The 27812-nt window shown below is 35.6% G+C and overlaps 5 protein-coding genes across 8 annotated transcripts; 3 read left to right on the top strand and 2 right to left on the bottom strand.

Moving 5' to 3' along the window:
* Nucleotides 1-412: 412 nt before the first annotated feature.
* Nucleotides 413-17034, bottom strand: LOC138122908 (uncharacterized). 4 transcript variants are annotated; one of them, XM_069037306.1, is made up of 7 exons: nucleotides 16968-17034; nucleotides 16860-16919; nucleotides 2146-2366; nucleotides 1910-2091; nucleotides 1100-1859; nucleotides 825-1054; nucleotides 413-775 (listed from the first exon to the last, which is right to left on the bottom strand). In XM_069037306.1, exons 1-7 carry the CDS (start codon nucleotides 17017-17019, stop codon nucleotides 448-450), a joined length of 1833 nt encoding a protein of 610 aa, XP_068893407.1. In that variant the 5' UTR covers nucleotides 17020-17034; the 3' UTR covers nucleotides 413-447. The 4 variants fall into 4 exon arrangements, with proteins under 4 accessions (XP_068893407.1, XP_068893406.1, XP_068893409.1 ...); XM_069037305.1 differs by having other exon boundaries at nucleotides 16860-17034; XM_069037308.1 differs by lacking the exons at nucleotides 16860-16919; nucleotides 16968-17034 and adding an exon at nucleotides 8395-8601.
* LOC138122914 (spliceosome-associated protein CWC27 homolog) lies at nucleotides 12114-13992 on the top strand. The gene is made up of 6 exons (XM_069037317.1): nucleotides 12114-12367; nucleotides 12417-12958; nucleotides 13012-13121; nucleotides 13172-13388; nucleotides 13443-13730; nucleotides 13785-13992. The coding sequence occupies exons 1-6, from the start codon at nucleotides 12326-12328 to the stop codon at nucleotides 13933-13935; spliced, it is 1350 nt and encodes a 449-aa protein (XP_068893418.1). The 5' UTR covers nucleotides 12114-12325; the 3' UTR covers nucleotides 13936-13992.
* LOC138122911 (transmembrane protein 209) lies at nucleotides 14065-16281 on the top strand. The gene is made up of 8 exons (XM_069037312.1): nucleotides 14065-14221; nucleotides 14276-14416; nucleotides 14470-14645; nucleotides 14700-14861; nucleotides 14921-15247; nucleotides 15301-15770; nucleotides 15823-16035; nucleotides 16088-16281. Exons 1-8 carry the CDS (start codon nucleotides 14208-14210, stop codon nucleotides 16214-16216), a joined length of 1632 nt encoding a protein of 543 aa, XP_068893413.1. The 5' UTR covers nucleotides 14065-14207; the 3' UTR covers nucleotides 16217-16281.
* A 434-nt stretch (nucleotides 17035-17468) lies between the features above and the next one.
* Nucleotides 17469-21265, bottom strand: LOC138122909 (tripartite motif-containing protein 2-like). The gene is made up of 4 exons (XM_069037309.1): nucleotides 21106-21265; nucleotides 20480-20882; nucleotides 20106-20429; nucleotides 17469-20059 (listed from the first exon to the last, which is right to left on the bottom strand). Exons 1-4 carry the CDS (start codon nucleotides 21216-21218, stop codon nucleotides 19022-19024), a joined length of 1878 nt encoding a protein of 625 aa, XP_068893410.1. The 5' UTR covers nucleotides 21219-21265; the 3' UTR covers nucleotides 17469-19021.
* A 126-nt stretch (nucleotides 21266-21391) lies between these two features.
* On the top strand, nucleotides 21392-27136 carry LOC138122918 (uncharacterized). The gene is made up of 5 exons (XM_069037321.1): nucleotides 21392-22938; nucleotides 25741-26009; nucleotides 26063-26429; nucleotides 26485-26631; nucleotides 26682-27136. The coding sequence occupies exons 2-5, from the start codon at nucleotides 25742-25744 to the stop codon at nucleotides 26752-26754; spliced, it is 855 nt and encodes a 284-aa protein (XP_068893422.1). The 5' UTR covers nucleotides 21392-22938; nucleotide 25741; the 3' UTR covers nucleotides 26755-27136.
* Nucleotides 27137-27812: the final 676 nt, after the last annotated feature.

Below are 27812 nucleotides of genomic sequence, written 5' to 3' on the forward strand. Positions count from 1 at the left end.
ACCTAATTCATGCTGTTATTTTAGCTGAAGGATTGTCACGAAGGCAATCCAACTATCACACTTAAGAGATACCATCATTTCCTTCCTTTCATATCTTATCTTCTTGTAAAATTACTCACTTTATCACCGATTTGAATCGTCAGACGTACACTAGATCACTTGTGTAGTTAGAAACAATTAAAGTTAAATATTAATTGAGTGTTTTTAAATAGAAATCCTATTATCTGGAGAAGCCAACGAAGCCGGTGAAGATTCACCCTAACATTTTTAATCTGTAATCCGATCTTCCCGCCTGACTCAATTAATTTAGATGAGGGATTAAAAACGCGTGCCCTAACAAATTATACTTAGGATTAAAGAAACCTTATCGCTTTCCCATGAAGGAAAGTCGATTTGGACGAAAAGCAGCAAGTCAAAAATAGATTTTATTACGAATAAAAATGCATATCACGAAAATGCAAAAAGTATCACAAGAACAGGTACAGCAATCACACACATCGCGTAAAGAATGGTCCGCGGCTCACATTCCGACACCACAACGAATTCCTCGTTCCAAAGAGAACTGTTTTCTCTAACCGGTAATTCCATCACGAGTTTCTCCGAGGAGAAAAATTTCAAATCCATGGCACAAGTCTCAGAACTGTTCATGCAAGTCGAAACAGCATTGGACACGTTGTAAACGGCCTTGTTTAGGTGGAACTGCACCCTGATATAGTTTGTTTGCACTTCGTTCTCACTGTTAAAGACGAAGAAGTAGTATCCGTTGACCGGAACCCTGAAACAACAAGTTGTATTATGTTCAAACGCTACTTACAAAACTTTACTTGTAGGTGATGGTGTTTGCAAGATATGTTTCCTCCGCTTGCTCTTCTGTCAACTCTGGGACACACTTGTGATGGGGAGTGAGTGGCAGATTGAGAATTAGACCGGCACAGTTAAGCAAAGCTTCTTCAGAGCTGGAAAAAGACGACCAAAACTCACTGTTACTGTAGTCGTTTAAAGTTGTCTCGTTGATTGTACCTCTGTGGTCAGCAATTCCATCAGGAGTGAATTCCTGAAAGAGAAATTTAGCTCGAATTGTTTACAAATTCAAACTTACTTCTTCTACTCCCAAGTTGCGCTCTTCGTCGTCTTCAGTAAGATTCGAGTGCATCGCATTTGAGATAATAATTTCTCTTCTTCGTCTTCTGGCTCTGTCGATGTTATCATCGAAATGGACGGAAGGTTTGGAATAGTGTCTGCCTTTGACGTCAAACACTTGTTGGTGCGGTTCTTGTACCAAATTGTCTTCACTGTTGTTAACTTTACCCCCAAACTTTTTATTTATCTGGTCCAAAATGGTGTTGCTTTTGTTCCCTAAACTTTCCAACTTCCTCATAATATCTGCGTAAGTTTCTTGCGAGTGGGTTTGGTCTGAATGTGGAGCCTCAATCTGGAAATTCTTGCTTTCTCCTTCGGCTATAGTGGAGTTTCTGTGAACGTGCATGTATTTCTCTTCAAGCGTTTGCTTCTGGTTTTCCTTTGCCTTAGCTTGAAGAGAATCTAGCAAAGTTTGAAGTGCTTTGGGATCTGTAATATCAGCGTCGTCTACAGCATCTTTAATTGTGTGGTTCTTGGTGTTATTCTTGTGGATTGGATGATGGAATTCTACGTCTACTCGATGGCGTTTCATCATATCGGGCTCATTAACTGGAGCGTGTGGAGTGGAGTTTTGTTTCTTGTTCTCTGACTTCACGTAGTTCCCCTCTCGAATTGCTTCCATTAATTCATCCAACTCTTCGGAGGAATTGTCTCCGATGTAAGCGCATTCGTGGAGGTGCTTGTGACCTCTGATCACAATGAGAGACGACCCGGGCCATCTAAATTCAAAAATCAGTAATGTACAGCATTACTTGCAAAACGCCAATACCTTACACAAGTGGAGACTGTTACTGAAGAACCTTGCAACAAATAAAATCCCCAATATTCTTTTGTGTCATCTTCTAGACTGAGATGACGGACCATCGTTAATGGCTTCAAATGTGAAGCCAAAGACGGTGAGTTTTCTAAAAGGAATGCATTGAATGTGGTATTGACTTTCACGAGTTGTCTCTGAAATCATTGACACGAGAAATCTTCTTGATTTCTTGGAAAAAATTTACTTACTTGACACCATGTTGTTGAAACTTTATTATCTATCAGTCTCATATCAGACATGGCTAAAGGGTAGAGTTGATGGCCATACACATGATATCTCATGTACAGAGGCACAGCTATGAATAAACTAGGAAGAAAAATTCCCAGAACGCATAGCCTGATCACCCGAAGAGGACCTTTAAGGGTCGACGGTCGCTTTTTACAATTGTTGTGATTTTTCAATGGGCACTCTGTAATTACACAGTTGCATTAATTTTTCTTAATTATAATGGAACTGTTATTAACAGCTTATGCGAGATATTTGTGACGTCCGCCGGAATCGATTGTAGTATAGAACAGGTTTGTATCAATCTTGACAGACAGATTAAAGAATTAACAAGACGTCAAATACACGAGGAATGTTTTTTGAAGAGTTCTGGCAAATGTAATTTGTAAATATTTAAAACGATAATCGTATAAAAAACTATAGTTATTCATTTCGCAATTACGATAAAATATTGCAAATATTGAAGAATACGTTGTAAATACTAATTCATGTTCTTAAAATGAAATTTTAAAAAAAGATGATGCGTAGTAATCACTAATACTGCAAATAACGAATAAATCTGCTTCAAATTTTTAGAAATGTTCGAAAAATCTTTTACTTTCGTAGATTAATTAATTAATTAATTAATCCATAGTAGATTTAGTTTGTTTACAAACAGAAACATTCGGCGTAGATATATATTGTCTAGACTCCCTTTTGACAATAAACAAATCCTAGTAAAATGGAGTGAAAAAATAAACAATAAGAAACAATTCATTCAAACAATTTAAGCAATGGTATTATAAATACAATGGTAATGATATTAAATGTTACAAAACCGCTACTTGCAGTTATAAATGTTCAGATGATCATCAGTGACCTTAATAAACAACAGTTATCAATCAATATCAATAAAAATTGTTATTAGAAGTAGGTATGTGATTAATGATTAAATTTTTTTATTAATTTCATTTTAGTGCTGTTAGAATTTAGATTTCTCAAATGACAATCTAATTTATTGCTAATAGAGTTAACGGACCTGAATTATTATTATAGCGGTTTTATCACCTTCTGAACAGAAATTAAAGTAAACAATTTGTTTTCATTAGTTTTTGCAGTTTACTTGCATTACATGACTATCCAGAAAATACAGCTTCATCAACAATGACTGAGTCTGTTGGCAATATAACAATTGAAAAGTACTGGTGTTTTTTGTCTCGTAATGGCACTGAGCGTATTAACTTGAGACGACATTAAAAACATTTTTGGTTATGCCAGTTATGTTTATGCTATTACAAAAATGAACCTTTGATGGTAGATTTCAAATTTGCCAAATTTCATTGTTACCAACAGATTCGTGATGATCATTCTTGATCACATCACACCGTATATAATTTTTTTATTACAATTACATAATTTATAATGCAAAATACGAAAAATGAGCGAAAAACATGTATTAAGTGCGAAAAAAATCATTTTTCAGGGGGTTCTGAGCAAGTATAGTGTTTGAACAGAGCTAGGTACTCAGTAAGATATTAGAAAAATTACAACCGCTGTTAATAGTAAAGTAAAATCGTTATACATGTGAATTGTCAGTGTCAAAGTTTTTAAAAATCCAGTGACCGTACCGCTAAAAAAATTTTTTAAAATATTTACTGTTTTTGCGTATGTCAAATGCTAAGAGTGAGGTTATACTCCAGAAAATGGAAAACATTGTTAATAGATTATAATAATTATTAAATTGCAATTCATTGTAGCAGTTAACCACCCACACTTTTTCTTTTGCGGAAAGCAATGTCTGTGTCTTTTGTGGACTCATTTTTCTTTCAATAAAATGTTTGAATTTATAACTTGTATAAATCTACCTGTCACGTTTGACGATTGGCGCCAGAACAAAAACTTAAATTCAAAAATCCCGAGAAGCGCGCCTAGTAATTTTAGTTGATACCAACCAAACGTCATTTTGACAATTCATACCTATAGTTGATTTCATATAAATGTTCATCAAGTGAGCTGGGCATGTGTAAAAGCACCTTTAATTTAGTTACATTACAAAAGTCACATTTATGAAGGTCATGTCCAATAAATCTTTACTTGATAAAAATACAAAGACAAAAACAAATAAGAATTACTTTAATTTAATCAGTAAAAAGACGTAACATTGCTTTTGAAATCAGCAATGTTAAAATGAACAAAAAATTAAAAATTAGTCAAATCGAGTTCGCACAGAGCAAGCAACTTCGAAAATCAAAGTCACTAAAGTCCATTCAATAAACATCTGGACTGTCAAAATCAAAATTGCAGTTGTTAGGTTGGTTAAATCACTAGTTATTTTCATATTGCCCGGTTGTTATCTATGATTTTTAAATTTTTCAAACTATTCATTTGTTTAAATTGACATTGTCAAATAAATTGCAAAATTATTGAAGTGTTTTTTGTAAAAGGGTTAAAATGGAAAGTTCAAAACGAACTAGGGTGGTTCTATTAGCGCGAGAGAAGAGGGCCATAAGAAATTATTATGAGGAACAAACAAAAATGTGATAATAACGGGAAGAAATTACAAATTTGTGCCAAAGCCGCTCCAGTATTGTTAACTAAGAATTGGTGTTCGTTCTTGTGATTCACAAATCAAAATTTTGGAGAGATAAGTGTTAATCAAGTGTTAAATAAGTTTCTTCTGAATAAATGAAACAGATTAGTTTATTTTGGATGATTTTGGTTGTTGTTTAATTTGTTACCTGTTTTCAGTTTGTCGCGTGTTTTTTATAAACTTTATTAAATTGCTCTCATTCATTTAGATGCTGCATTTCGCTTCAAGTGTTCGAAGCAATGAATGATTCAAAACATTTTTAGTTCAATGATTAAAAATGAAAACATAACCTAAATATATTTTGTAACTAGATTTTGATGTCAGTACACTCTAGCGAAAATTTTTTATATCCAAGTACAGTCAAAACAAGCATTTTATTTAAAATTTAATTTTGACAGTCCAGGAGTTTTTTGAATTTACTATAGCTTTAGCTTTAATAGCAAAAGAAAGTCACTTCATGGCTTGCTTAGATGCACATTTATATGAAATTGACTATATAACGATTTTACTTTAGTTTATTCAACTCGTTGGTGTGTAAATTGGTCTTTTTTTAATATGAGTGGGCTCGGTTCACTCGCATTTTAAAGGCCCACGATTGCCAAAAAAAGCCCAATTTACACACCAACGAGTTGAATACAACTTTTTTTTTTTGTTCGACGAGCCCCTAAAGGCTCCAAATCGCTTAAAATCTTTAAAATTAGCTTGACGTTGTGAAGTTGTGACGTTTATCAAAATCCACAGGAGAAAATTTTCAAATTCTGACAGTGTCGAACAACAAAAATTATAATTAAACAAGTAAACAGTACTATTATTACATCTGCATCTGCATACACGGTTTTTAATGAGTTATAAGATTCAAAGTAAGCAATGACTATTTAGGATTGAATGTAATTACTCCTTGCAGGATTATATATTTGACGTCAGGACACATGTTCAAATTTCTTTAATAAAAGTATTTGCTACACAATAAAATAAAACATTTTGAAACAAATATACAAAAAAATGTTGGTAAATATTAAGAAGTTCTTCAATTTATCACTTAAATGCAATCTTGACCTGAATATTTAGTTTTTTTATCATTTAAAACTGAGCATATTAAGATCATTTATTCGTGAAAATGAAAAATGAGGATACGGTGGTCTTCCGTAAATTGTTAGCGTAAAATTATTACGTAATGCCAAGTTTGCGTTACCATTTAACAAAGGATAAAGAAAAATATAACAAAACTGTTAGAATTGTGTGTATCACCAGAACTTTCGAATTGTTTTTATAAATATGGTGTCTTTATTTCTCACTCAAAAAAAAAACAAAACATTAAATTAACACGAAGAAAAAAACGAGAGAGAAATAAACTAAATGAAAAAGGCATCCTTAAGTACAGATGTACAGATAAAACATTAGAGAAGTACCCATGGTCTACGGTGAAATATCTGGTGGACCTGCTCTTTCGGAATATGTTTTCAACTATCATTCAGCACTGGTTATTGTTAGTCAAATGCAAGATTAAATGGATCAGTCCACGTGCACGAACATTTTGCAGAATAATTTGGCATGTCATCATGACGACGCAAGCTTGAGTTAGTTTATAATGTCAAAGAAAAAGTCATCCAGGAAAAACACCTCAACAATAAGTTTTTAATTGTAGGTACATTACTGTATAATCATGTCTCCCATAATTCATCACCAAATGTTGGAAGAAATGTTAAAAGTAACAATAAATTATAAATTCAAACATAAATTTAACTTCATAGATATACTCGTAGGTACTCCAGAGTGGAAGACTACTACTGGAACTTACAAAAACATTAAGACAATTTTTAACTTTTTAACACTGAAATATGTAGATTATCACGAATTTATTATTGATCTCTGAAAACTGAAAGTAGGGATGTTCTTTTAAAAATGAGCTCACAGTGATATACACGACATTTTAGTTTATTTCATCTGTACAAATTTGTTTTGTTGAATTCAACACACGGTTTTCTTCCGTGTTTATCTTACTTCTATCGGTCGATGATCTGTTGTTATTGTTTACAGTGATCATCTGGAAATTGCAAATTTACTATCTCCTAAAATAAACCTATGATAACTATTAAGATTCCAATATTGTTTTTCTTACTTCACTAACCAAAATTTAATAAACAAATTATTCAAAATTAAAAGACTCTGCAACAAATACTAAATGGTTTTATTTATCATTTCACAAATGCGAAACAACTTTAATAGACAGTCGAAGTTAATTGGTTTAATTAACTTAATACAAAAATCCCCACGATAAAGATTTTGTTTTGTCAATAATCAATCAATTCTTGGATGACATGTGCGCAAATCGTATTAAGAATTGGGCCTTTAATCAACAACGCAATTTTACATTAACGTATCTCATAAGTGCTTTTTTTAAATAATCACATAATTTGACATGAAGGCGCAAGTATTATAAAATAATTCATTTTATTATCATCTTAAATAATAATTTATGCATCATTTAATATTAGCACAGATTTAAAACATAGATAAGAGTGTAATATCGGTGCAATAAGTAGTCATTAAAGAAGAGAATGCTCATATAGAGGATTAAAGGTTACGACAGTTAAAACCAAAGATAACTGATTCTCCCTGTAATTGTTGGGAGATAGGTACTTATACAGTTGTAAAATATTTAACACCGGAAAATAACCTAAAACAATTACAGTATTCCGACAGCGTGTTGTCTGTTCATTGTTCAAGATTTCATCCAAACAAGTAAGAGAGCAGTGACTTATGAAGAGCTCCAGAGTTCAGGGGTACGAATCTTTGACCTGAGTAACTACTTATTGGTAAATTTTGCATTACGTTTTCAACACAGAAATGTTTAGTAAAAATTTTCCAATAGAGATATTAGCCGTGAAAACAAATTAATAACGTTTGCACGTTTTTATGACGAATCTACCAACAACTATGTAATTCTAATAAAAATAGAAAAAAAGCAAACAAGCAGCATTTTTAAATAGATAAGAGAAAATCATAGAGAAAATCTAATGTAGCTTGTAATAAAATTCACGTTATCAAAAAATGACTAATATTAACTTTTACCAAATCAGAATCAATATTTTAATAATTATGTCAAATAAATAGTTTTTTATTTATACATTAATGAGTACAAATGTGACGTACATTTTACGTTTTATCAATGCAGTTGTGGGTTTATTTTTCTATAAATAAAAGATATATTTTTAAATGGCACAAAAATAGCGAGTTTCAACAAAGAGCTTGCTTTGTTTGTTAGTAAATCTGAAATTTCATTGTTTAATAATATATTCGAAAAGAATGCCAACAAAGAAGCGTTTAGTTATAACTAAACAACTTTATTTGAATTGTTGCCAAAAAGCAGACTTTCTGCGTTGCGCGACTAATATCAAAGATGAAATTCTAATATTTTACCCTCCAACACCGTGAAAATCTTTCGCTGAAGCACATTTTGATCACATACACCCATTTCAATCACTCCACAAAACCAAACGCTGCTTATAATCCAAGTTCATCGCATGTTCTGACCCAATTTCAACAATAACACTCTTTCGAACTGCTTACATGATATTAATTAAATCGATAATAATTTGAATAAACTTATTAAAGGTTAAAGTAAACAAAACAAAATGTTCACCTTCAACATCGAGACTATCTGACTGGTACATATTTCCTCGCAGACAACGAACAATACCATAATATTAACACTTTTTTGAAGTTTTCAGACACAGGTAATTTATATTTATAACAAGAGTAAACTTATCTGGCAGCATTTTATATAAAATTCTTATCACTGGTCGGCTTTTATTATCTTTTGTAAAATGCGATATGATTTCAGTGTTTCGTCTGGGTGCAAGAAATGGGAACTAATGTAATTTTAGTTTATGCTAGAAAATGTGAGTCCTCTACGATAACAATTAATGTAACAATAATTCGACGTTGATCAGTTTACTCACTAATCTATCGAATATATGATTTAGATAAAATACTGTTAAGTGTACTTGTACATAGTATTGATGCCACATCAAACAATATAATTTATTATTCAATTGTAATAAGTTCTATTCTTTGGCTGGTGCTTATTGACCCTCATAAAAAGTCTAGTAATGATAAGAAAGCAGTTCAAGTCAGATTCTAGAAAATATAAACTGTACATTATAAGAACTAAAAAATAATAAATTATTAATCCAACTAAAGCGACTAACCTACGCGTAAAATAAACATATCACGTTTAAAAATAATAATTGACAAATAAGCAACAAACACGGTGATTATCATAAAGGTGTAAACCATTTCTGACTAAGGACGAGGTTTTACAAAAATATGACATTTTTTGCGCTTCATTTCTAAGTAAGATTACCTGAAGCAATGATTGATAGCAAATTGATTGGCAAAATTAATAAATACACTCTAAAATGTATTAATTTCTTGTTTATTAATGAGATACCTACGACACAGTTCTTTATTTGTTATCTTTTAATCTTGACATCTTGTCTACTGCTAAAAAAATTTGAACTTGAACTTTTTTAAGCGGAGATGAACTGGATAAAATTGTCCTTGAGATAATCAAATTTGACACTAATATGCACTATTGCGAGCATGGAATTTCGGGCAGACTTGAAATTTGACTGATATAAAAATAAATGTGAAATAGGCTTTATGTGCTAACCTCATTTTGTCAGATGCCATTTTGACAAATTGCATTCATTAATCCTGAAAAGTTGCAAGTGCTTAGATGAAAACTGAACAGTCTTTTATTAAACTTTGGAAATCAATAACTAAAATGCAAAATAAATAGAACTCAAAATAAAACAAACAATAATTGAAATGAAAAATAAACTAAAACTCAAAATAAAACTAACTACTATAGTATTTCGTCATTCCTCCATTGGGCCTCTACAACTTTCGTCAATCTGGTGCTTATGGGAAGGCATACATTTCTGTGGAAATCCTGAGGTAATGCATTCCATGCATCTGTAATGGCATTTAACAGCTGCCTATTTCGAAATATTAAATGCCGTCGTTCTAAATGATTAACTAAATATCCCCACATGTTCTCTATCGGATTAAGGTCAGAGCTGCGGCTTGGCCAGTCCAGAACGTTTATATTATGATTCTCGAACCAACCCGTTACCCCCTAGCAGTATACACAGAACACTTTTCCTGCTGGAAAATGAAATCGCCATTTGGAAAAAGTGGTGCCACTGATGGAAGCATTACGTCTTCGAGAATCCTAATAAAAACGTCCGCGTTAAGCCCATCTTCCACATGCAGCATTATCCCAGGATGAACAGCAAAAATCCACGCCCACATGTTTACCGAAAAACGTCCACTCCTTTCTGTCTTTCGAACATATCGCTCTTCATAGCGAGTATTCCTTGGCCTATAGACCCTTAATCGGCCTATCGGCCATTGGGGGAGACTGAAAGACTTTTTCGTCCGAGAAACTGACCCTGCTCCAGAAAGCATCATTTTGAATCAGATGTTGCAAAGCAAATCCAATTCTGGCTTCTTTAAGCCGAGGTGTTGATGCAACTTTTTTTTCCTGCAACATGATTTTGGAGGCCATTTCCTCGCAGACGCCGACGTGCCGTCCAAACGGACCCCGGGAAATTAGACGTATACAGGCTGTTTGATGAAAAACGCCTCAAGCCATAACTTTTTTATTTATTACCCGATTTCAATGAACAAAAAAATCGAAGATATGATTTTTCAAACGCTACAAAACAGCCATAAAATGTATTTTTTTTTGGCGTTATCTTCAATAACTAGCGATAGTCAACTTTTTTTTTAAATAGACACATGTAGTTTTTTAGGCTTGGTCTGGTAAAGTTTTTTTTTCTGAATCTAATGATGTATTGAAAGTTATAATTTGGTTCATAGCTACCCGAAAAAAAAAATATTTTTTTTTTGTGGTTCAGCTTATTATAAAATTTTTAAGAGTGCCGTGAAAAACAATCGGAATACAAAGTACGATAAATGTCATCTAAACGTCAGCTTAGAAATTTTCATCTGCTTTTTTAAACTTTTTTTATTTAAGTATAAAATAACATTGTAAGTCATGCAGGATAGCAGTCATTTGACTATTATTTTATGTTCGAGTGTAATAAAAATCGTAATTAGTCAAAAACAAAAAGTTAATAGAAATTTTTTTTTTATTCATGTTTTTTAAAAGAATAATAATAATAATAAAACTTCAAAAAAAATTTGTTACCAGTCCAATTTGTTTTTTACGGCACACTTGAAAATTTCATAATAAGCTGAACCACAATTAACAATTGTTTTATTTTTTTGTCAGTCAGCTATGGACTAAACGATAACTTTTAATACATCATTAGATTCAGAAAAAAAAACTTTACCAGACTGAGCCTAAAAAACTACATGTGTCCATTTAAAAAAAAAAGTTGACTATCGTTAGCTACTGAAAATAACGCCAATTTTGTTTTTTATTTTATGGCTGCTTTGTAGCGCATGAAAAACCATATCTTTGTTTTTTTTGTTCGTTGAAATCGGAAAATAAATACAAAAGTTATGGGTTGAGGCGTTTTTTATCAAACAGCCTGTATATTGACGGCATCAACAGCGGTGGTGAATGGATTGTCTTGCACTATATTTATTAAGACATGGTCTTCATTTGGTGTAGAAACTAGCCGTCCTGCACAGCCTGGCAGCCTTTCCAACCTACCCGTCTGTCTCCATTTTCTTATCATAGAATTTACCGTACCTTTGGAATGTCCAATATTTGTGAAATTCGTCTGTTGGACATTCCCCTTTGAACTAAGGTTACAACTCTTACTTTGTTAAAGTACGAAACTGCAGGCATAATTGTGACAGTTTATTTTGAAGTTAAGTCAAAATTAATTATTATGACATTTATGACAATAAACTAATAAAGTTCTTTTGTGTTTTTTTTAAATGACATATAAATTGCTGCCCGAAATTCCGTGCTCGCAATAGTATGTATATATCTCAATTAGGTATAAAGGGTGTTTTTTTTTAATTTGGCGTCGAAGTAGGCGTTGGAGAGTCGATTGAGATCGCACCCCTCGTGTAAAGCGTAAGATTTAAACAGCTGATCCGCGATCCATAACCTGCATAGTGCGTTCACAATCAACAGTTAAACGCCTACTTCGACGCCAAATTTGAAAAAAACACCCGTTAGATGTGTTGTGCTTTATGAACTAAACAACATTTAAAATATGTTAACCTTTGTAAGGAAAGATTTCTGTAAATTTCGATTCATTTAACTCTTTTTTAAATACTCAAAGAATCATCAAAATTACATATTTAGACAAATATATATTCCGTTATTTTTTATTTTATTTTATTTGTATTATTTTACTACTCAACTCACTCCGTATATAAAAGTTTGGACTTTGTGACCACCAATGGTAGCTACAGTTACAATTTAGATGAGAGAGACAGAGAGGTGCTTATGTGTTTCACGGGATGATAGAAAGCGACAGCAAATCCGTTTGACGTTTTGTCAACGATAGCACCACTGTTGTAACCTCATTTTCTGACGTTTATCATATAAAAACAATTTTGATTTTTCGGAACCTTGTAAAATGAGTAGCGTGTATATTTTAGAACCTCCAACAACTGGAAAGGTAGTATAAGCACGACTTGTTGCAGCATGCACCTCAAACCTTTTTTTAGGTCTTGTTGAAAACAACAGTTGGAGACATCGACGTCGAATTATGGGCCAAAGAAACGCCTAAAACTTGTCGCAATTTTATCCAGTTGTGCCTCGAAGGCTATTATGATAACACAATATTTCACCGAGTGGTTAAAGGTTTTATTGTACAGGGAGGTGACCCAAATGGAGATGGGACAGGTGGTGAATCAATTTATGGTGAACCTTTTAAGGATGAATTTCACCAAAGATTGCGATTCGCACGCAGAGGCCTTTTGGCGATGGCAAATGCAGGAAAGGATGATAACGGCTCACAATTCTTTTTCACCCTTGGCCCCACACCTGAGTTACAAGAAAAACATACAATTTTTGGAAAAATCACAGGGGAAACAGTTTTTAACATGCTTAAGCTTGAAGATGGATTAGTGAGAGATGAAAGACCTGTTTACCCTCACAAGATTATTAAAACAGAAGTTTTGAACAACCCTTTTGCTGATATTGAACCCAGGATTAAAGAAGTGGAAGTTAAGGAAAAGAAGAAGAAAGAGAAAAAGCCAGGAGTCAAGTAATTTACAGTTATTTACGTTGTTGGAATTTTATGACTACATTTTGTTGCAGGAATTTTAAGCTGTTGTCTTTTGGAGCTGAGGCAGAAGAAGATGAAGAAGCGTTGGCAAGAGAAAATGAGAAATTTATGGGGAAAGGCAAATCAACTCATGATGTATTAGGTACTTTTTTGTTCATTATTGTTTTTTATATCTAACATAGTTATTTTAAGATGATCCAAAACTGAGTTCTAAAACTGAAGATGTCGATGATGATGATGATGAAGATGAAGATGAAGTAGATCCAGAGGAGCAGTTACAAAGCATAAGAAAAAAACTTAAAAGAGAACACAAGAAGCAAGTACCTGCAACCACAACATCAGCTGAACCTCTAGACACTTATGAATCAATTATGGAAGAACAAAGACAGGAAGAGAAAAAGAAACAATAGTAATAAAGATATGCATATAGTGATGAAATTAAATATGTATTTATCATTTTTAGTGAGGAAATTCAAAAGGAAATTCAAAATGTTAAAAAGGAGTACCACAAAAATAAATTAAAGAAGAAAGAAGAGAAAGCCATCGAGGAAAAGAAGCTGGAGGAAAATGAGACAGTTGAAGAATATAAAAGTGAATATGATAAATATAAGAGTAAAAAAGATGCATTACCCAAGAAAGGTGCAGGAAGAGAACAATTCACATTACAGCTGTTGGACAAATTTAAAAAGAAACTACAATCAATGAAAGATGGAGAAGAAGACAAAGAACAGAATGAAGAGGAGCAAGCTTGGTAAATGAAGGAAAGTTATTAAAATATTCCATCATTAAATATCTTTTTCCCTAGGCTGAAACACAGGCTGTGCTTTCAAGAAAAAACGCCAATTTTGGCTAAAGATGCAAACAAGAAAGATGATGATTGGTTTGAAATTTATGATCCAAGAAGCACTTTAAACAAAAGACGGAGAGGAGAAACTACTGTTAAATTTAAGAAATAAATTTCCATTATTTTATATTGTGCATTTTCTGTATTACAATTAAATTTTTAAAAATTAGTTTTTTTTATCAACACATTGGTATGATATGATCATCAGGCGTACCACAACACAAGTAATCAAATTTACCGGTATTTTTTTGTAGGTTAGAATAATGTTGTAGAGAGTATTTATTTGCTTTTTGTTATTAAAAAATGATATTGTGTTACAGTGAAGAATTAAAATAATAAAAGATACCGTAATTTTGTCATTACTTAAATAACGAGTGTTAAACCATGAATCTTTGCACGTGAGTACAAAATTCTCTTAAAACCGCATCCCATTGTTTACATAATAATTTTAGACCAAATCGTAATGTTTTTAATACAAATTCGATTATATTAGAACGGAGTTTATCATTAAATAAGACACGGAGAGATATACGCAAGAGTTTGATATGGGGTTCTGTAAATCTTTTAATTTTATCTGTACTACTCTACGACATGTAATTAAAATTAATTAAAGACTTCCACTGGCACTAATTACTGTCTATTCCAGAGCAAATTCATGCCCGTTCCATTTCGATTTTTATGATTATATTAAATATGGTTTTATTTGTATAATAAGTATCAATGTGTTGTATTATGCAGCTAAAATTATGATTTCAAATTTTAATAAAGAACAAATTCCCATTACATTAGAGCAGAAGAAACTTTTAGGTATTAGTGATACAGGTATAATTGTCCATAGTAAAAAATGCGGTTTATCATAGATGAGATTAATTTCAGATCCTAATTTCAAAATTATTAATTATGCACAAATTTCTCCGATTCAAACTCCCAATCACTCCTTTTCACACAGTCCAAGCAGCAGTCCAACTTTATCATCACCAGGTACTCCAATGAATATGACTGCTCATAGCTGGAGATCTAATTTGTCTCCAAATGAAAGTAAGAATTTAAATAATATTTAAATTGAGTACTTGTTAGACTAAAGAGTGATATTTAAGGTTTGAATTATTCATTGTCATCACCTTCTTGGACCTACCACAAAGTAAATCCTGATACCAATCAGTCACCATTCACCTCTGGTAGTCCTGTTAGTCACACTCAATACAGAGACACGTCTGGTATTGAGTTTATTGCAGATGAAAAAGATCTAGATAAATATTTGAAAGAATTTGAAGCTAATACCAGTGTAAAAAATCTCAACAATCAAACAGAACAACCTTCAAATTTATTAAGTTCATTTTGGAGTCACCCTGTAACAAAGACTGCCAAGGACATGTCAAGCTTTTTAAAAAGATGTACTTATCAGTTATCTACACAGTCACCAAGTAAGTTTTTTTTAAATAAAGAACTGTCGATGGTATTAAGGCCATTATTTCAGCCAATCTTAATTCAAGCAGTCCCAAAAACAAAATTGAAAAAAAGACTTCGCCCATAAATGCGCAAACTTCAGCTCTAGCCCCTTGGACAAAAATTAACGTCGATATTGTTGCGTTAACACAGTGGAACGAGAATTTACGAAAGTGGATTTCTCAGACTATTTTAGAGCGTTTGGTGAAGGAGTTTGATAGAATTAATGAATCATTTGAAAAGCACGGGTTGGCAGATATTAAAATTGGAAATGTAGGACTGGACAGATTAAGGAAGACTGCTCAAATAGCCCACGTTACTCAGTTTATACCCAGTTTACCCACTTTAATACCATTCTTGGAAATCACCTCAAACCAAGAGTATTTAGCGAAAAGAATAAGAGAATTGGCTAAAGGGGGTTGCATGAGCGAGTTCAAGTGGAATGGCGGGAGCAGTTACAATGGGAAGGAATGGGAGGAATCTCTTCCAACAGATTCAGCTGTGCGTTTTCACAAAATGTGAAGAAGAAAAGACTGATTGTTAGATTTTTTAGATCGTGATGCACTTGTTGGCTTCTTACTTGGATACGCAATTGATGCCGTTGCCAAGTATGCCAGACATGAAGCCCTTCAGCGGCTTTTATTACATTAAGTGTAAAGATAAGTTGCCCACTTTGACCCCAAATAGTCTTTTTATCCAGCAAGTGTCTGAAAAACCGCCACATTATAGAGTCATCATTGGCGAAACTGTTTACGAAATGGTGAAGGTACAAGTGTTTGTATAACTGAAATTCTCGTATCAATTTTTGTTTGTTCCAGGGGTACAGTAATTTGTTTCACAGTATTTTGTTTTTTCTGTACCATGTTAACAAACAAGAACATGGAATGCTTGGAAGAATTAATTTAGGAAGAGCCGGAGTTAACATGCTCTGGATAATCGGACAATAATTTTGTGACTTCTATGATGTAATGAATTGTAATGAATTTTTTCAATAAAGATTTTTTTCAAAATATTTGACTAAAATGCATTCACGTTGTTTTGGCATAATAGGAGACCATGGAAATTTTACATTTAATTTGTTGAATTAGGTTATGTTTTTCTAAGTTTGAGGTTATAAATAGCGTCAATGTCTAGTGCATTGTTGCCAGTTTTACTAGTTTGCAATAGAAGAATATTCAGACATCGCTGGAAATTGAGCAACATCTTACGTTCATTTTGATAGGTCCAAGGTTCGCATATCAGACGAAAATCAAACATTGTACCCAAGGTTAAAAAAATAAATTGTTATTAAATTATGCCAAAACAATGTACAATTCTGAAACAAACCACCATTTTAGCGTGATAGGCAACACATAATACACCAAACATCTACCTTAAAAATCTATGTTTCTGATTTTGATTTTCAAAACAATTTTTCTATCAACAATTGTGTTTATAAATTTGCACCACCGGCAATGCCGCAAAATAAAATGAACTACATTTCACGACTTGCAATGTGCCAGACGCCGTGAACAGATAACTGAAGCTGTTTGAGAGGGATTTACTTAAGACATAAAGTCCGTATTAAATTGTCAATACAAGAGGACTTACTGGTTTTTACAGATCGTAACTTCTTCAAGTCAAACAACGGGGAGGTCACCATTGCTGAAACTGGATTTGTTATTTTATGACTGGTTTGATCGTTTACAGTAGCCCAACCAAGCAACAGATCGTTAGCACTTTTATTGTTACTAACATTCATTCCCACCATGCATTCGATCGTACATTTAAGTTAAGAAGTGTAGTTATCAGTTGCCACACCATACTTCATAATTAGCATCATGGTTCAGTCGATGAAAACAACAACAAACTATCGTACTAGAGATTCCCGACAAGTTACGGGTTTGCAGTCGGTGATCCTTGAAGCGTATTTGGTGTATGTTGCTATCTCTTAAACAAGATAATGCAAAATCTCATATTGCTGCAGCGCCAAGACAACTTGAAATGAGGCAACGGACCGGTTGGCAGTCAAGTGCATTACTCTGAGAAGACGTCTGACAACTCTTGTAGTTTTTGCAACCATTTCTAATGAGGTTAAATAAAACTGTTGATTGATATGAATTGATGCTTTTGTGTTTTTCTAGTAGGTAGTTCTACCAATTCTATTTTTTCTATTTATTTTCCTATTTTATTTAATACATAAAAATTAAAATCACAATATTCATCCAAAGGAAAAATAAAATTGTTTATACACATAAAGGTTTTATTTACAATAAAATCTACATAACCTTTGAACGTTTTGATTATTATTAATTAAAATTCTTTCGACTAAAATTATAGGAGAAATATAATTATAAGTATGTAAGCTTACAGATGATACAAACGTATAAAATAATGTTGTGGGAATTTTGTCTAGGTACTATACACCTATGGAAAGCAATGCATGATTTTTCTTGAGGTCTAACCAAAGCACCGAAGCAAAAAGAGCATTCTCTCCCGAGGTGTATATAAGATTTTTATCACGACCCAAACGACAAACGTGAAAATTTATGTAGACAACTTTATTTGTGGTAAAATATGGATGTCGAAGACTTTTCTGCAAAAGAACCTGAAGAAATTACTGAAACAGCAAAAGCTGCGGTTTTATTTTTGAAATCATAACTGTAATAAATACTTAAAATTTTCGATTTTTATTTAACTCATGATGAAAACTCCTTAGAGGATTTGAAAAAAAATTATTTACCCACGGAACAATTTGTTAGTTCTGTCATGATTTTTGTATCTCAGAAACTGACTTCTATTCTCGGTCGTGAAAAAGAACTTTCAGTCATTGGATTACCGTAATATAATATAGAAAATGTACAAAATGATAAAAGGCAAACTAAAATCTTTAAAAAGTAAGTGTTTCAATCGCAAACGCAACAATAAATACTACATTTAACCTGATTTACGATACTGCGAAATAGGTTGTTACCTATATCTTGGATATTTATTTCAACATAAAAATCAGTTGAGTGCGTACATTGTTTATTATTTATAAACTAATATCTGAGATAATAGTGTATTGAAAATTCCGACAAATCTGTGTCGCAACACATCAAAAATTAAAAAACAATTAAGTTGTTTCACTAGGAGTCGTGATTAGATATTATTTTGCAGAATTGTCCAAGACGTACGCAGTAGGTACAGGGTTATTATAAATAATTGTAGTCGAAGCAGGCCATGCCCATGTTAGGAAATTTTTGCCGCTTTCATGTGAACTGTCAATTTTTGACGCTGTCACTGTCATTTGTTAGGTGAAAAGTGCGGTGATGAGAATTTTATTTATTTTTGTTAAATTAACGATTGAATCCAAAAATATTGAGTTGTTTTGCAACCAGTTCTGAAAATATTGAGTTGTTTTGCACCCAATTTAACTCCTGTGTATGAACGGTGTGTACCTACTCACCTATTCACGTTTTTTATATGAAGCGGCAACCATAAATTTTACATTCAGTTTTTACGCCTACTTGGCCTACAATCATTTATAATAACCCTATTATGCAATAGTTTTAACCCTCCACCAAAACGCAATATTAGTAATCGGCGATAGATTATTGAACTAACTACTACTTAGTATAAAGCGATAAAAAAATCTGTAAGTACCTCGTCGTTCTTAAGTACCTGTTGGTACTCACCAGTATGGACACTCGACAAAAACGTTTTACACCTGAACAACTTGGCCGTCGTCATTCAGGCGTTGCCAATCAAAGTATATTTCCAGGCCTCGTCGCTTAAAAAATCCTCAAACACCGTCTCTTGCTATCGGAGGTTATAATATCAAATTGTGGAGTGACGCAAATACCTGACACCCATCCAAAACCCTCATCGCCTGAACTGGACCCGCCAAAAATCTTCACGAGGGTCCCGTCCGGCCCAAAAATCTGTACTCTGGCGTTGCCTCCGTCTCCCACTAAAATACATCCTGAAGTATCTACTGCGACGACTTCGGCCGACCTGAACTGTCCCCTGTCCCGTCCCAGCGACCCAAACTCGTGTATTTTCCTCCCGTCCATGTAAAATATCTTGATCCGGTGATTTCCCGTGTCCGCTACGACAATCTTGTCGCCGCTGACGGCAACACCCGTGGGCATGTTGAGCATCGTCTTGTTGTTCACAAGGCCGATAGTGGAAAGATGTTCGCCTGTCAGGGAGTTAACCACTATGATCCTGTCATTACCGGTGTCGCAAATGACTAGTTCTTCGTTTGGACCCATGGCTATACCATCAGGGCTCCTGACTTTGCCGTTTCCCGTACCTTTCGAAAGCATCTCGCGCAAGTAGTCGCCATTTTTGGAGAAGACGTGTATGCAGTGTTTCCACTTGTCTGACACGTAGATCTCCGAGTTGGTCTTCGAAAAAGCCAACCCTTGGGGGTAGACCATCTCGGACGAAGTCAATCTCCCTTCAAGCTTCCTTCGATCTTTGTTCAAAATCAGAACGGTGTGAGTGTCCGTAGCGGCGATGTAGAGCAAGCGGTTGTCCCATGGTGGTACCCCCGCACTCGCCGGTCTCGGACACTTGTTCCAGACCAGCTTAGGAACAAAGGATCGACTCCTGTAATGCTGACTCGCCACCTCAAATCGCTCCAAGGAGCTGGTACTTCGTGAAAGAGTCACATTTTCACCATCACCAACATCCTTGTACACACCCTCAGTGTCCTGATCCAGTTTAAACGTGTCCGGATCGAAAATGACACGAGCTTCGCCGTAATGACTCACTTGAGAAAGCAGTCGAGAAGTCTCCTTGTGCAAATTCATAAAACTGAAGACCTGCAAAGATAGCGTAGCAACACTCTCATCAACAAAACCAACGTACCTTCCCGGGACTCTTCTCAAACGATTTTGAAGTCAATTTATCTTTCAATTCTTGTAGTTTATCGTCGACGTTGTCGTGGGCAACCTTCCCCTCTTGCATGATTATCTGGACGTCTTTCAAAACCTTCTCTTCGTCCATCTTTATCAACTCTATTTTCTGCAAAGTCGCCTCTTTGATATTTTCCACCAACTGACGGCACCGACTCTCGAAGTTTTCCAGTTTGTGGTCGAGTCTCACTTTCGACTCGTCCACTTGCTTGACCAGAGTTGTCAAATTTGATTCCAGTTCAGTCAAGTGCTCGTTCCAGCAGACGTTGCAGAAGACCTGAAATTTTCTACCAATTGAAATGAACCGCGGCGAGTGTCGACCATCACCTGCATACAGTGCTGGCAGCATTGTCCCTGCTGTTGCGAAAAAATTTGACATTTAACACAGCGGTAGTCGTTTTTGGGGGTTAACGGCGAGGTGTTTCCATCGATCAGCTTCAGTACAGATTCGATATACAAGTTCTTGGGTAGATCGTTCAACGAGTCGACACCTTTCTGCAGCTCGACTTTTTTCTGACACACTGGACATTTTATAGCGGCAGCTTTTTTCGATAGAGCAGACTGACTGTCCAAGCTTTGCTGTTTGACCAAGAGTTTGTGGGCCAGGAGGTGCGACTGTAAACAATTCAAACAAAATGTGTGCTGGCAGGGCAACATTTTGGGATCCGCCAGCTTTTCCAGACATATTCCACACTGGACCAGCTCTTCAATGGCGCCGATAGAATCTTGTCTGAAACACGCATCTGATAGCGATCAATTATGACTAAGGTTGCTGCTGATACCATCGCACATTGATAAGTGCGTGTTTGCTCAAAATATTTCAAACATTACTGGGCTTCCACTTTTAACCCCAAAAGTGTCTCCGGTTCGAGTTTATTTTGAATATGCGCTTTTAAATGCACTTATAGAGCACCACGACTTTTTGATGTACTAGGAAAATGCATTTGTCCTACCTTTGTAGACGTTGCTGTCTCCTCAGACGCACACTCTGCACTTTACTCACAGCTTTAGATTTTTTGAAAGTTTCAGTTCTCTGACCAGTCAAATTTCGCTGAGAGGCATCCATATTGTTCAGAAATTTCTACCAAACTGAATCTACTTGAAAACTGCAATCTTATCTTGATTGACAATTCAGATTGGTTCACTTTAAAAACAAGATAAACCTTACACCTTTATCCATTGTTTAAAAATTGTAAACATATCTTTCCATAATAAACATTATCAGATCTGTAGAAATATAAATGTGGGAAGGTTAAAAATGCGTTTTTGATCAAAATAACAGAACTGGCAGTCGACCTATTTCGCGAAGTACTTGATAAAACTCTAACCACTTGAGCTGTGATGTTAAAATGTGGTTGGGGTCCTGGTTGTCGCGTTGAACGTTGATCGAATGCAAAGCGTCCGATAATGGAGCATAAAAGGAGCATGTGTGTACTCACGATTGGATCATGGGAATTGAATCAGAAGAAATAAATTATTGAAGAATCCGTCCGTTATATAAGAATAACAACTCAGATAACCGGTCTCGTTTGACACTTGGTCAGTAGAACTGCACCGGTTCATGTGCGACTTCTTTCCAGCATCGACCGAGCCTTCAGTGACACTTGATTCGGCAAAAATCCGCCAAAAAAATGCCATCGGATTTTTTGCCGCGTTCGGTCGTTTTCAGTCAATCTCCTTTTAAGCTGTTCTAAATAAGGACCGTGTGCCCGGAAGTGCCACTTCTTTTCAGTCGTGCAGGATTCCACCAGAGGTGTTGGCGCAATTAGCTGTTATGATGCAAAAACACGAATGATACATCGGCGCTGGAATTTTATTGCCTTACCGTTTAATGAAAATTTGCATCGCATTATAAGGTCAAGTTGAATCACGCAATTATTTAAGGAGACCTAAATATGACATAATAACAGCCGAGAAAAAACTCAAACGGGTCTCGCGACGGGTTGGATTCGAGTGTTCAATTATCGGAAGACTTTTTGCTGGGAAGATTCGCCATTTCATCAAATGAAACGGTGCAATTTTCGCAAATAACAGTTGCGACGGGTTTCGTGACACTTTTAACACTCTTAATGGATAGGGACGGGTGAAAATTGGCACTAAGTGGTATGACCAAAAAACGATTTCCTGAAAGGAGAAAAGTAGAGGTAAAACCTAGGAAAGTGTGGGAGAAATAAAAACAGAAAGGTCGGAGAGAAAAAACTAGAAAAAGTAAAGAAAGTAAGCGAGAGACGGAGTTCGGCGCCAATAAAAATGCAACAACACGCTAATTTGTATTCGGAAAAAAGATTTCGTAATAATTAATTTTGCTGATTTGAGTCGGTGATAAACGACCTCGCCGTTCCGATTAAGAAAACGAATAAATAAAAAGCGAGTGATCTACTTCGGCTCGCAGCCCCGAAGCGAACACTGGTTCGGTAAGTTCAGCAGACGAGATCCTGAAACGGTGACGCTGGTCAGGATAGAGCTTGAGCACTGCAGAAGAATTGGCCAGCGAGCACCACGGACTCGGTCACCGGAGTAGAGAGTGAGTCGCACTCGCACGCGAATAATCCACGGTTAAGCACCATCACAGAGACCCATCGTCGGTTTCGCAACAGTCGCTCATTAGTACCACGATTTGTCTTTCGATTGTCTGTTCTGTCGGTGGCGCCACTTCACACCGACGGAGGAATGAGGGTGAAGGAAGAGCGAGGGTGTAGTGCGGTTCGGGCTTCTTCACATGGTCTCCACTCGACAACCAAGTGCTCGTTTTTGGACTTTTGAAAAGACCTCTGCTGGACTTGCAGGTAAAGTATTATTCCCTCAGTGATCCACACTTGTCATTCTTTTTTTGCCACCCCAATCCAAACAGTCGGTACCAACAAAAGTAAAATTAAAAATAAGTGTCATGCAATTTGTACGAGATGCGAATGCAAAATGACACTTTGCAAGTGCCGACATATTTCAATTCCAGGGGTTTTTGGCTTCGAAATGGAACATGTGATTCCTCCTAATGAGCAACAGTACTTTCGAGCAATTTTGCTCGAAATTTTAATTTATTCTCCGCGGTTTCAATCTAATAGAATATTAATGGTACCGGAGCTGCATGTAATTTTTGCAAATCAGATGTGTCCAAGTTTGCAACGAGTTTTTGGAAATTAACTGACAGACCTAGATCAAGGTGAAGAATGCGACATAACGTAACACGTCTTTTAAACAAGCAGATTCACTCTCAACGGCACGTTTCGTGTGACAATAACAATAAAGGCACGACGGTAATTAGGCCGACAGGTTGATGTTTTGAGCAGAAGTAGTACCAAGACTATTAAGTTTTGTATTCCTGAAACATTACGATTTAACTTGATAAATAATTCATCGTTTTAATACGATTCGCAAACGGTACCATCTTATGGATGTTGTCTAACAACCAACTGTAAAAATTACTTGTAACTACACCACAATAGTTCCGACGCAATTACGGGATGATTTTGCCAAGATTTTTTAATGCCAACGGTACAGTTAAACGAGTTAGCGCCCGCCGTGCTTGAGGTTTTCAATTTGAGTATATGCAAATCGTAAAATTATCTATGTAGATCAGGTAGTTAATAACGTGTTTAATGCATTGCTAGCTATGTCAACTCGGTTATTTTGTATCACTCGAATGTGCCAGGTCGCTGGTGCAAATTTGAAGCAGCGCTGGGACCGTTAGCGCCCTTGTTACATCATAATGGCACTCATTTTTCGAAATTTCACCAGACAATTTTAATTGTCTTTCAATTTCAGAGTGCAATGTGTAATTATCACGCGAACCAACCAAGCCACCACGAAATAATTATAAATTCTAATTGAAAGTAAAATAAATGAATTAGGTTCCAGTCCGTTTACCGCAAAGTCTACACACATTCTTGCAACATTTACAAGAGATAGCACCCACAGTATTGTCCAGGCTTGGCAACAAAATCTCGTTTGTTAAATTAATTCCAAACTGGTGAATGGTACCGGACATATTTTCGAGGCATGTTCCTCCCCCCGTGGGTGTTTATATCTGTACACGAATACAAATATGGTACCAACATGATTTTAGCTCATAACCAGTGCTGAAATTGTATCGGGTTCTCAGTAACAGTTATGACAAGCCCACTTGGAGATTATGTTTCCTGTTGGGTACTTCTGTATTGTTATCAGCAATTAAGTAGACCTCGCGATCGATTTCTTATCGAGCGAGCAAAAATTGCATTAGAATTAGGTGAAATTTGTATTGAATGGGTTCGTGTTTTGCACTCTGATTAATTAATTCCTGGTAATGTCTGACGGGTGTGGTGCAGGAAAATTAGTCCAAATATTTTGAATTAAATCACGACCAAACTAACGGACTCTAGTTGGTGTTCTTTGACAATCTGCGCATCGATAAACAATTGGATTGACTTGAGATTTTCAAAACAATGGAGAAACAGCTTCGGGGGGGACAATGCGATAAACTAAAGAACTAGATGGATCACATGTCAACTGTAAAAGTCCCTTTTTGAGTTTATTTGTGGCACATTAATCTGTCGTGATTTTGCGTGCTAATCTATGAGCATCATCAATCATCCGCACTTCTCCCAGACATGGTTACATCTTGCATCATAATGTGGCTCAAAAAAATCGATGTACGATAACAAGGTGGTACCAGGAATTTTTTATCGTACCAGTTTTACATAACGAGTTTCGCATCTTAATGACGGACTCGTTTGAGTATCGATCCTTTTCGCAAATTGCACCTGACCGACATTTTTAACTCGACCGGAGTAAAAAAAATACCAAGAACCACCCAGAAGTGGCCCAGACCATCGCGTGCTTCTTACATCATAATTTCAGACCGTTATGCGATACACGCTTTTAATTATTGTCATTGGCGATTTTTTTCCAACGAAAATCGTTGGCCCAGGATGGAGTATAAAAAAAAAATGTTGGATTTTCCTAGCTACAAGACTAGACTGTAATTCACCCACTTACTCGTTGCCCTCTTTTGGCGCTTTAATAACGGGTACGTAGCCTTCCGTCTTTGTTTCGTGGACGTGACGGCACTGACAGATGAGGGGCAAGAATGGAAGTACGCCCTACAAAAATGGCACGAAAGTTCGAACGCCATTCGCAGACGGCTTGGCCGTTAACATCGTATCCTTAAAATGCAAAAAGTCTCGTTGTTAATTATTCATCGGAATCTGCAAGGCGAAGATCGCAGTGATTCGGTCAAGGCTGCGGAACTTGTTCTTACGTAATGGTCGTTAGTAAAGTGCACGATTACCTAGTTTTGTTGCACTTGACCGCTGAAAAAGTTTCAGCAATCTTGAGAGCTTTCAGCTTTTCTGCGATCGCAGCATCGGACCGAAAGGATAGCGCTGAGGCGCACCCAAAAACGCAATTAATGATATTGATTCACATCTTGACGCCGTTAGAAGAATTCCAATTTTATTTATTTGATTAACATATACCAAGAACGGTTCGTTTACCCAAATAAGACTTATAAAATATGTTGTTTCGCGATCGCCCACGGTTAAGATTAATTTATGATTGAGGACTGATCTAGCAAAAACTGCTTAGATAACATGGTTTTGGTCACTTTGCAGGATGAAAATATCGATATCGAGAATGAAACACCTGTGGATGAAAACACATGCCATATATTTCTTATTACTATCTCTTTTACTGCCTTCATGCCTCTCCAAGGAAGAAGTTCATTCTAGACAGAAAAGAATACTGTGGGTAACGGCCGACGGGAGATTAGCGTTACCTCCGGGCACTACTCTAGTCATCACTCCATCTCTTTCGTTGCCGTTTGTTCGATACCCTCCAGATGGGTTTTTCTCAAACATGACGGTCAGTTTGCCATTCACAAGTGAGTCTCCGTGCTTATCACAAAATCACATTTTAAACGCTTTGGCTCTGCAGTTGACTTCAACAAACTCGGTTTGACCGACAACGAGAACCCCTTCGGAGTTCTGCCTCCCGTTCTGGCCCGTTCGATGGGACGAGCGGCGGGAGGAGTTTTGGCGGATTACATTGGAAGCTTGCTCGACCACCGAAAACGGAGCAGAAGCAAAAGGTCGCTGCAGGAAGCTACTCCTCAACCCCCCGAACAGTTCAAACACGCTTTTCACGGGGGTGAAAGAGCGCTGTTGTACTTTGTTCTGGAAGAGTTCTTGGAGAATTTTGGAATGGACGGGAAAGCTTGTCTCTTGAGGGCGATCTGTGAAGTGCATGCTCATCCCTTGCAGAACTTCGGGTTGATGGGGGAAATGCTCAAATTGTTCTTGACGTAAATGTCCAGTTAAATCTATGAGGGGTTAGTAATTGATTTGGTGATTTTTTAGAGCGAGCAAATCGCCTTATTCGAAAATGCTCGACGAGTATGTGGAGGCGGAAAATGCAGGGCGCGGAAAGTCGGGATCCTCGGAGTGTTGGCCCTATATGAAGGACTGCCCTAAATCACTGTTTCTCCCCAGACACAACCACTATAGGTATTATGACACAATAATATTATGTTTGTTATCGTAATCAAAAATTTCAGTGAATCTGGCGAAGAAGACGTGATCGAAGAAGAAAATAAAGTTACCTATAATCCGACGATAACGAACATGTAGTGACAAGTGAATGAAAATGTGGTGATAAAATATTAAACGGGTGAGATTCAAACTAAGTCAATAAAGGACGATTTTGCGGGAAATCGTGTATAGGAGAAAAATATTGCTCAAATTAATTTCACAGTGCATTTGGCATTAACACATTCTGTTCAACTTGATTATTTATTATAAATAGTAGCGTGTTTATATTATTTGTCATTGTAAAATACATAGTTAATTATTGATGGCTTGTAAAGTATTTTTATACGTAGCGATTATTTAAAATATTTCTGCAGAAACAATTTTTACGTAATAATAAATGATAATTGAAAATTGTTTTTGGAAAAAACTTTCGTGTACAGCATATGAATTTATAAGTTGTAAATATATTCTGCATCCTCAAGTCTTTTATTTATTTTACAAAATTATTTAATCCTTTCATGACTAAATTTTGAAAAATAACAATTAAGTATTATTTCGGCTAACAATGTGGAATTCATCTTTAGAATAAAATGAATACTTCTTTATGAAAAAAAAAGCAAAAACAAAAACTGTCATAAATTCTCATTTTTCTCCTTTGTAAACTGCCGCTTAACTGCCCTAAAGGAAAATGAGCAGATAACGAACCGTTGCCCTAGACAACACATTCAACGTTACATTTCTGACAGGTCTTAAAAATTTGTCAAAACTGTCAAAAGCAAATGCGAAACCATTTTTAAAAGATTTGGAAGCTTCAGGGACGTCGTTTGAAACAATAACATTTTGTATGCAACTCGTTTCTGGGTAAATTGGGCTTTTCTAATTGTCTCGGGCAATTAGAAAAGCCCAATTTACACAGAAACTAGTTGCATAAATAACTTTAAGGTATCAAGGGTGTTATAAGGTTCTTAACGCGCGAGGTCGGCAGAGTGAAACCCGAGGGCCTCTGGCCCGAGGGAAGCACGCCGATATAACACCCGTGGCGCCTTCAACGTTTAATGTCCGACTAGTTTCGTGTGTTTTTGGATTGACAATATTTTGATTAATTTATACCAATCAGTCAAAAGTTGTTTGCAAATACATTAAACCTGGAAGAAAAA

This window comes from Tenebrio molitor, chromosome 2 (genome assembly GCF_963966145.1).
Source record: "Tenebrio molitor chromosome 2, icTenMoli1.1, whole genome shotgun sequence".
NCBI classification, from domain to species: Eukaryota; Metazoa; Arthropoda; class Insecta; order Coleoptera; family Tenebrionidae; genus Tenebrio; species Tenebrio molitor.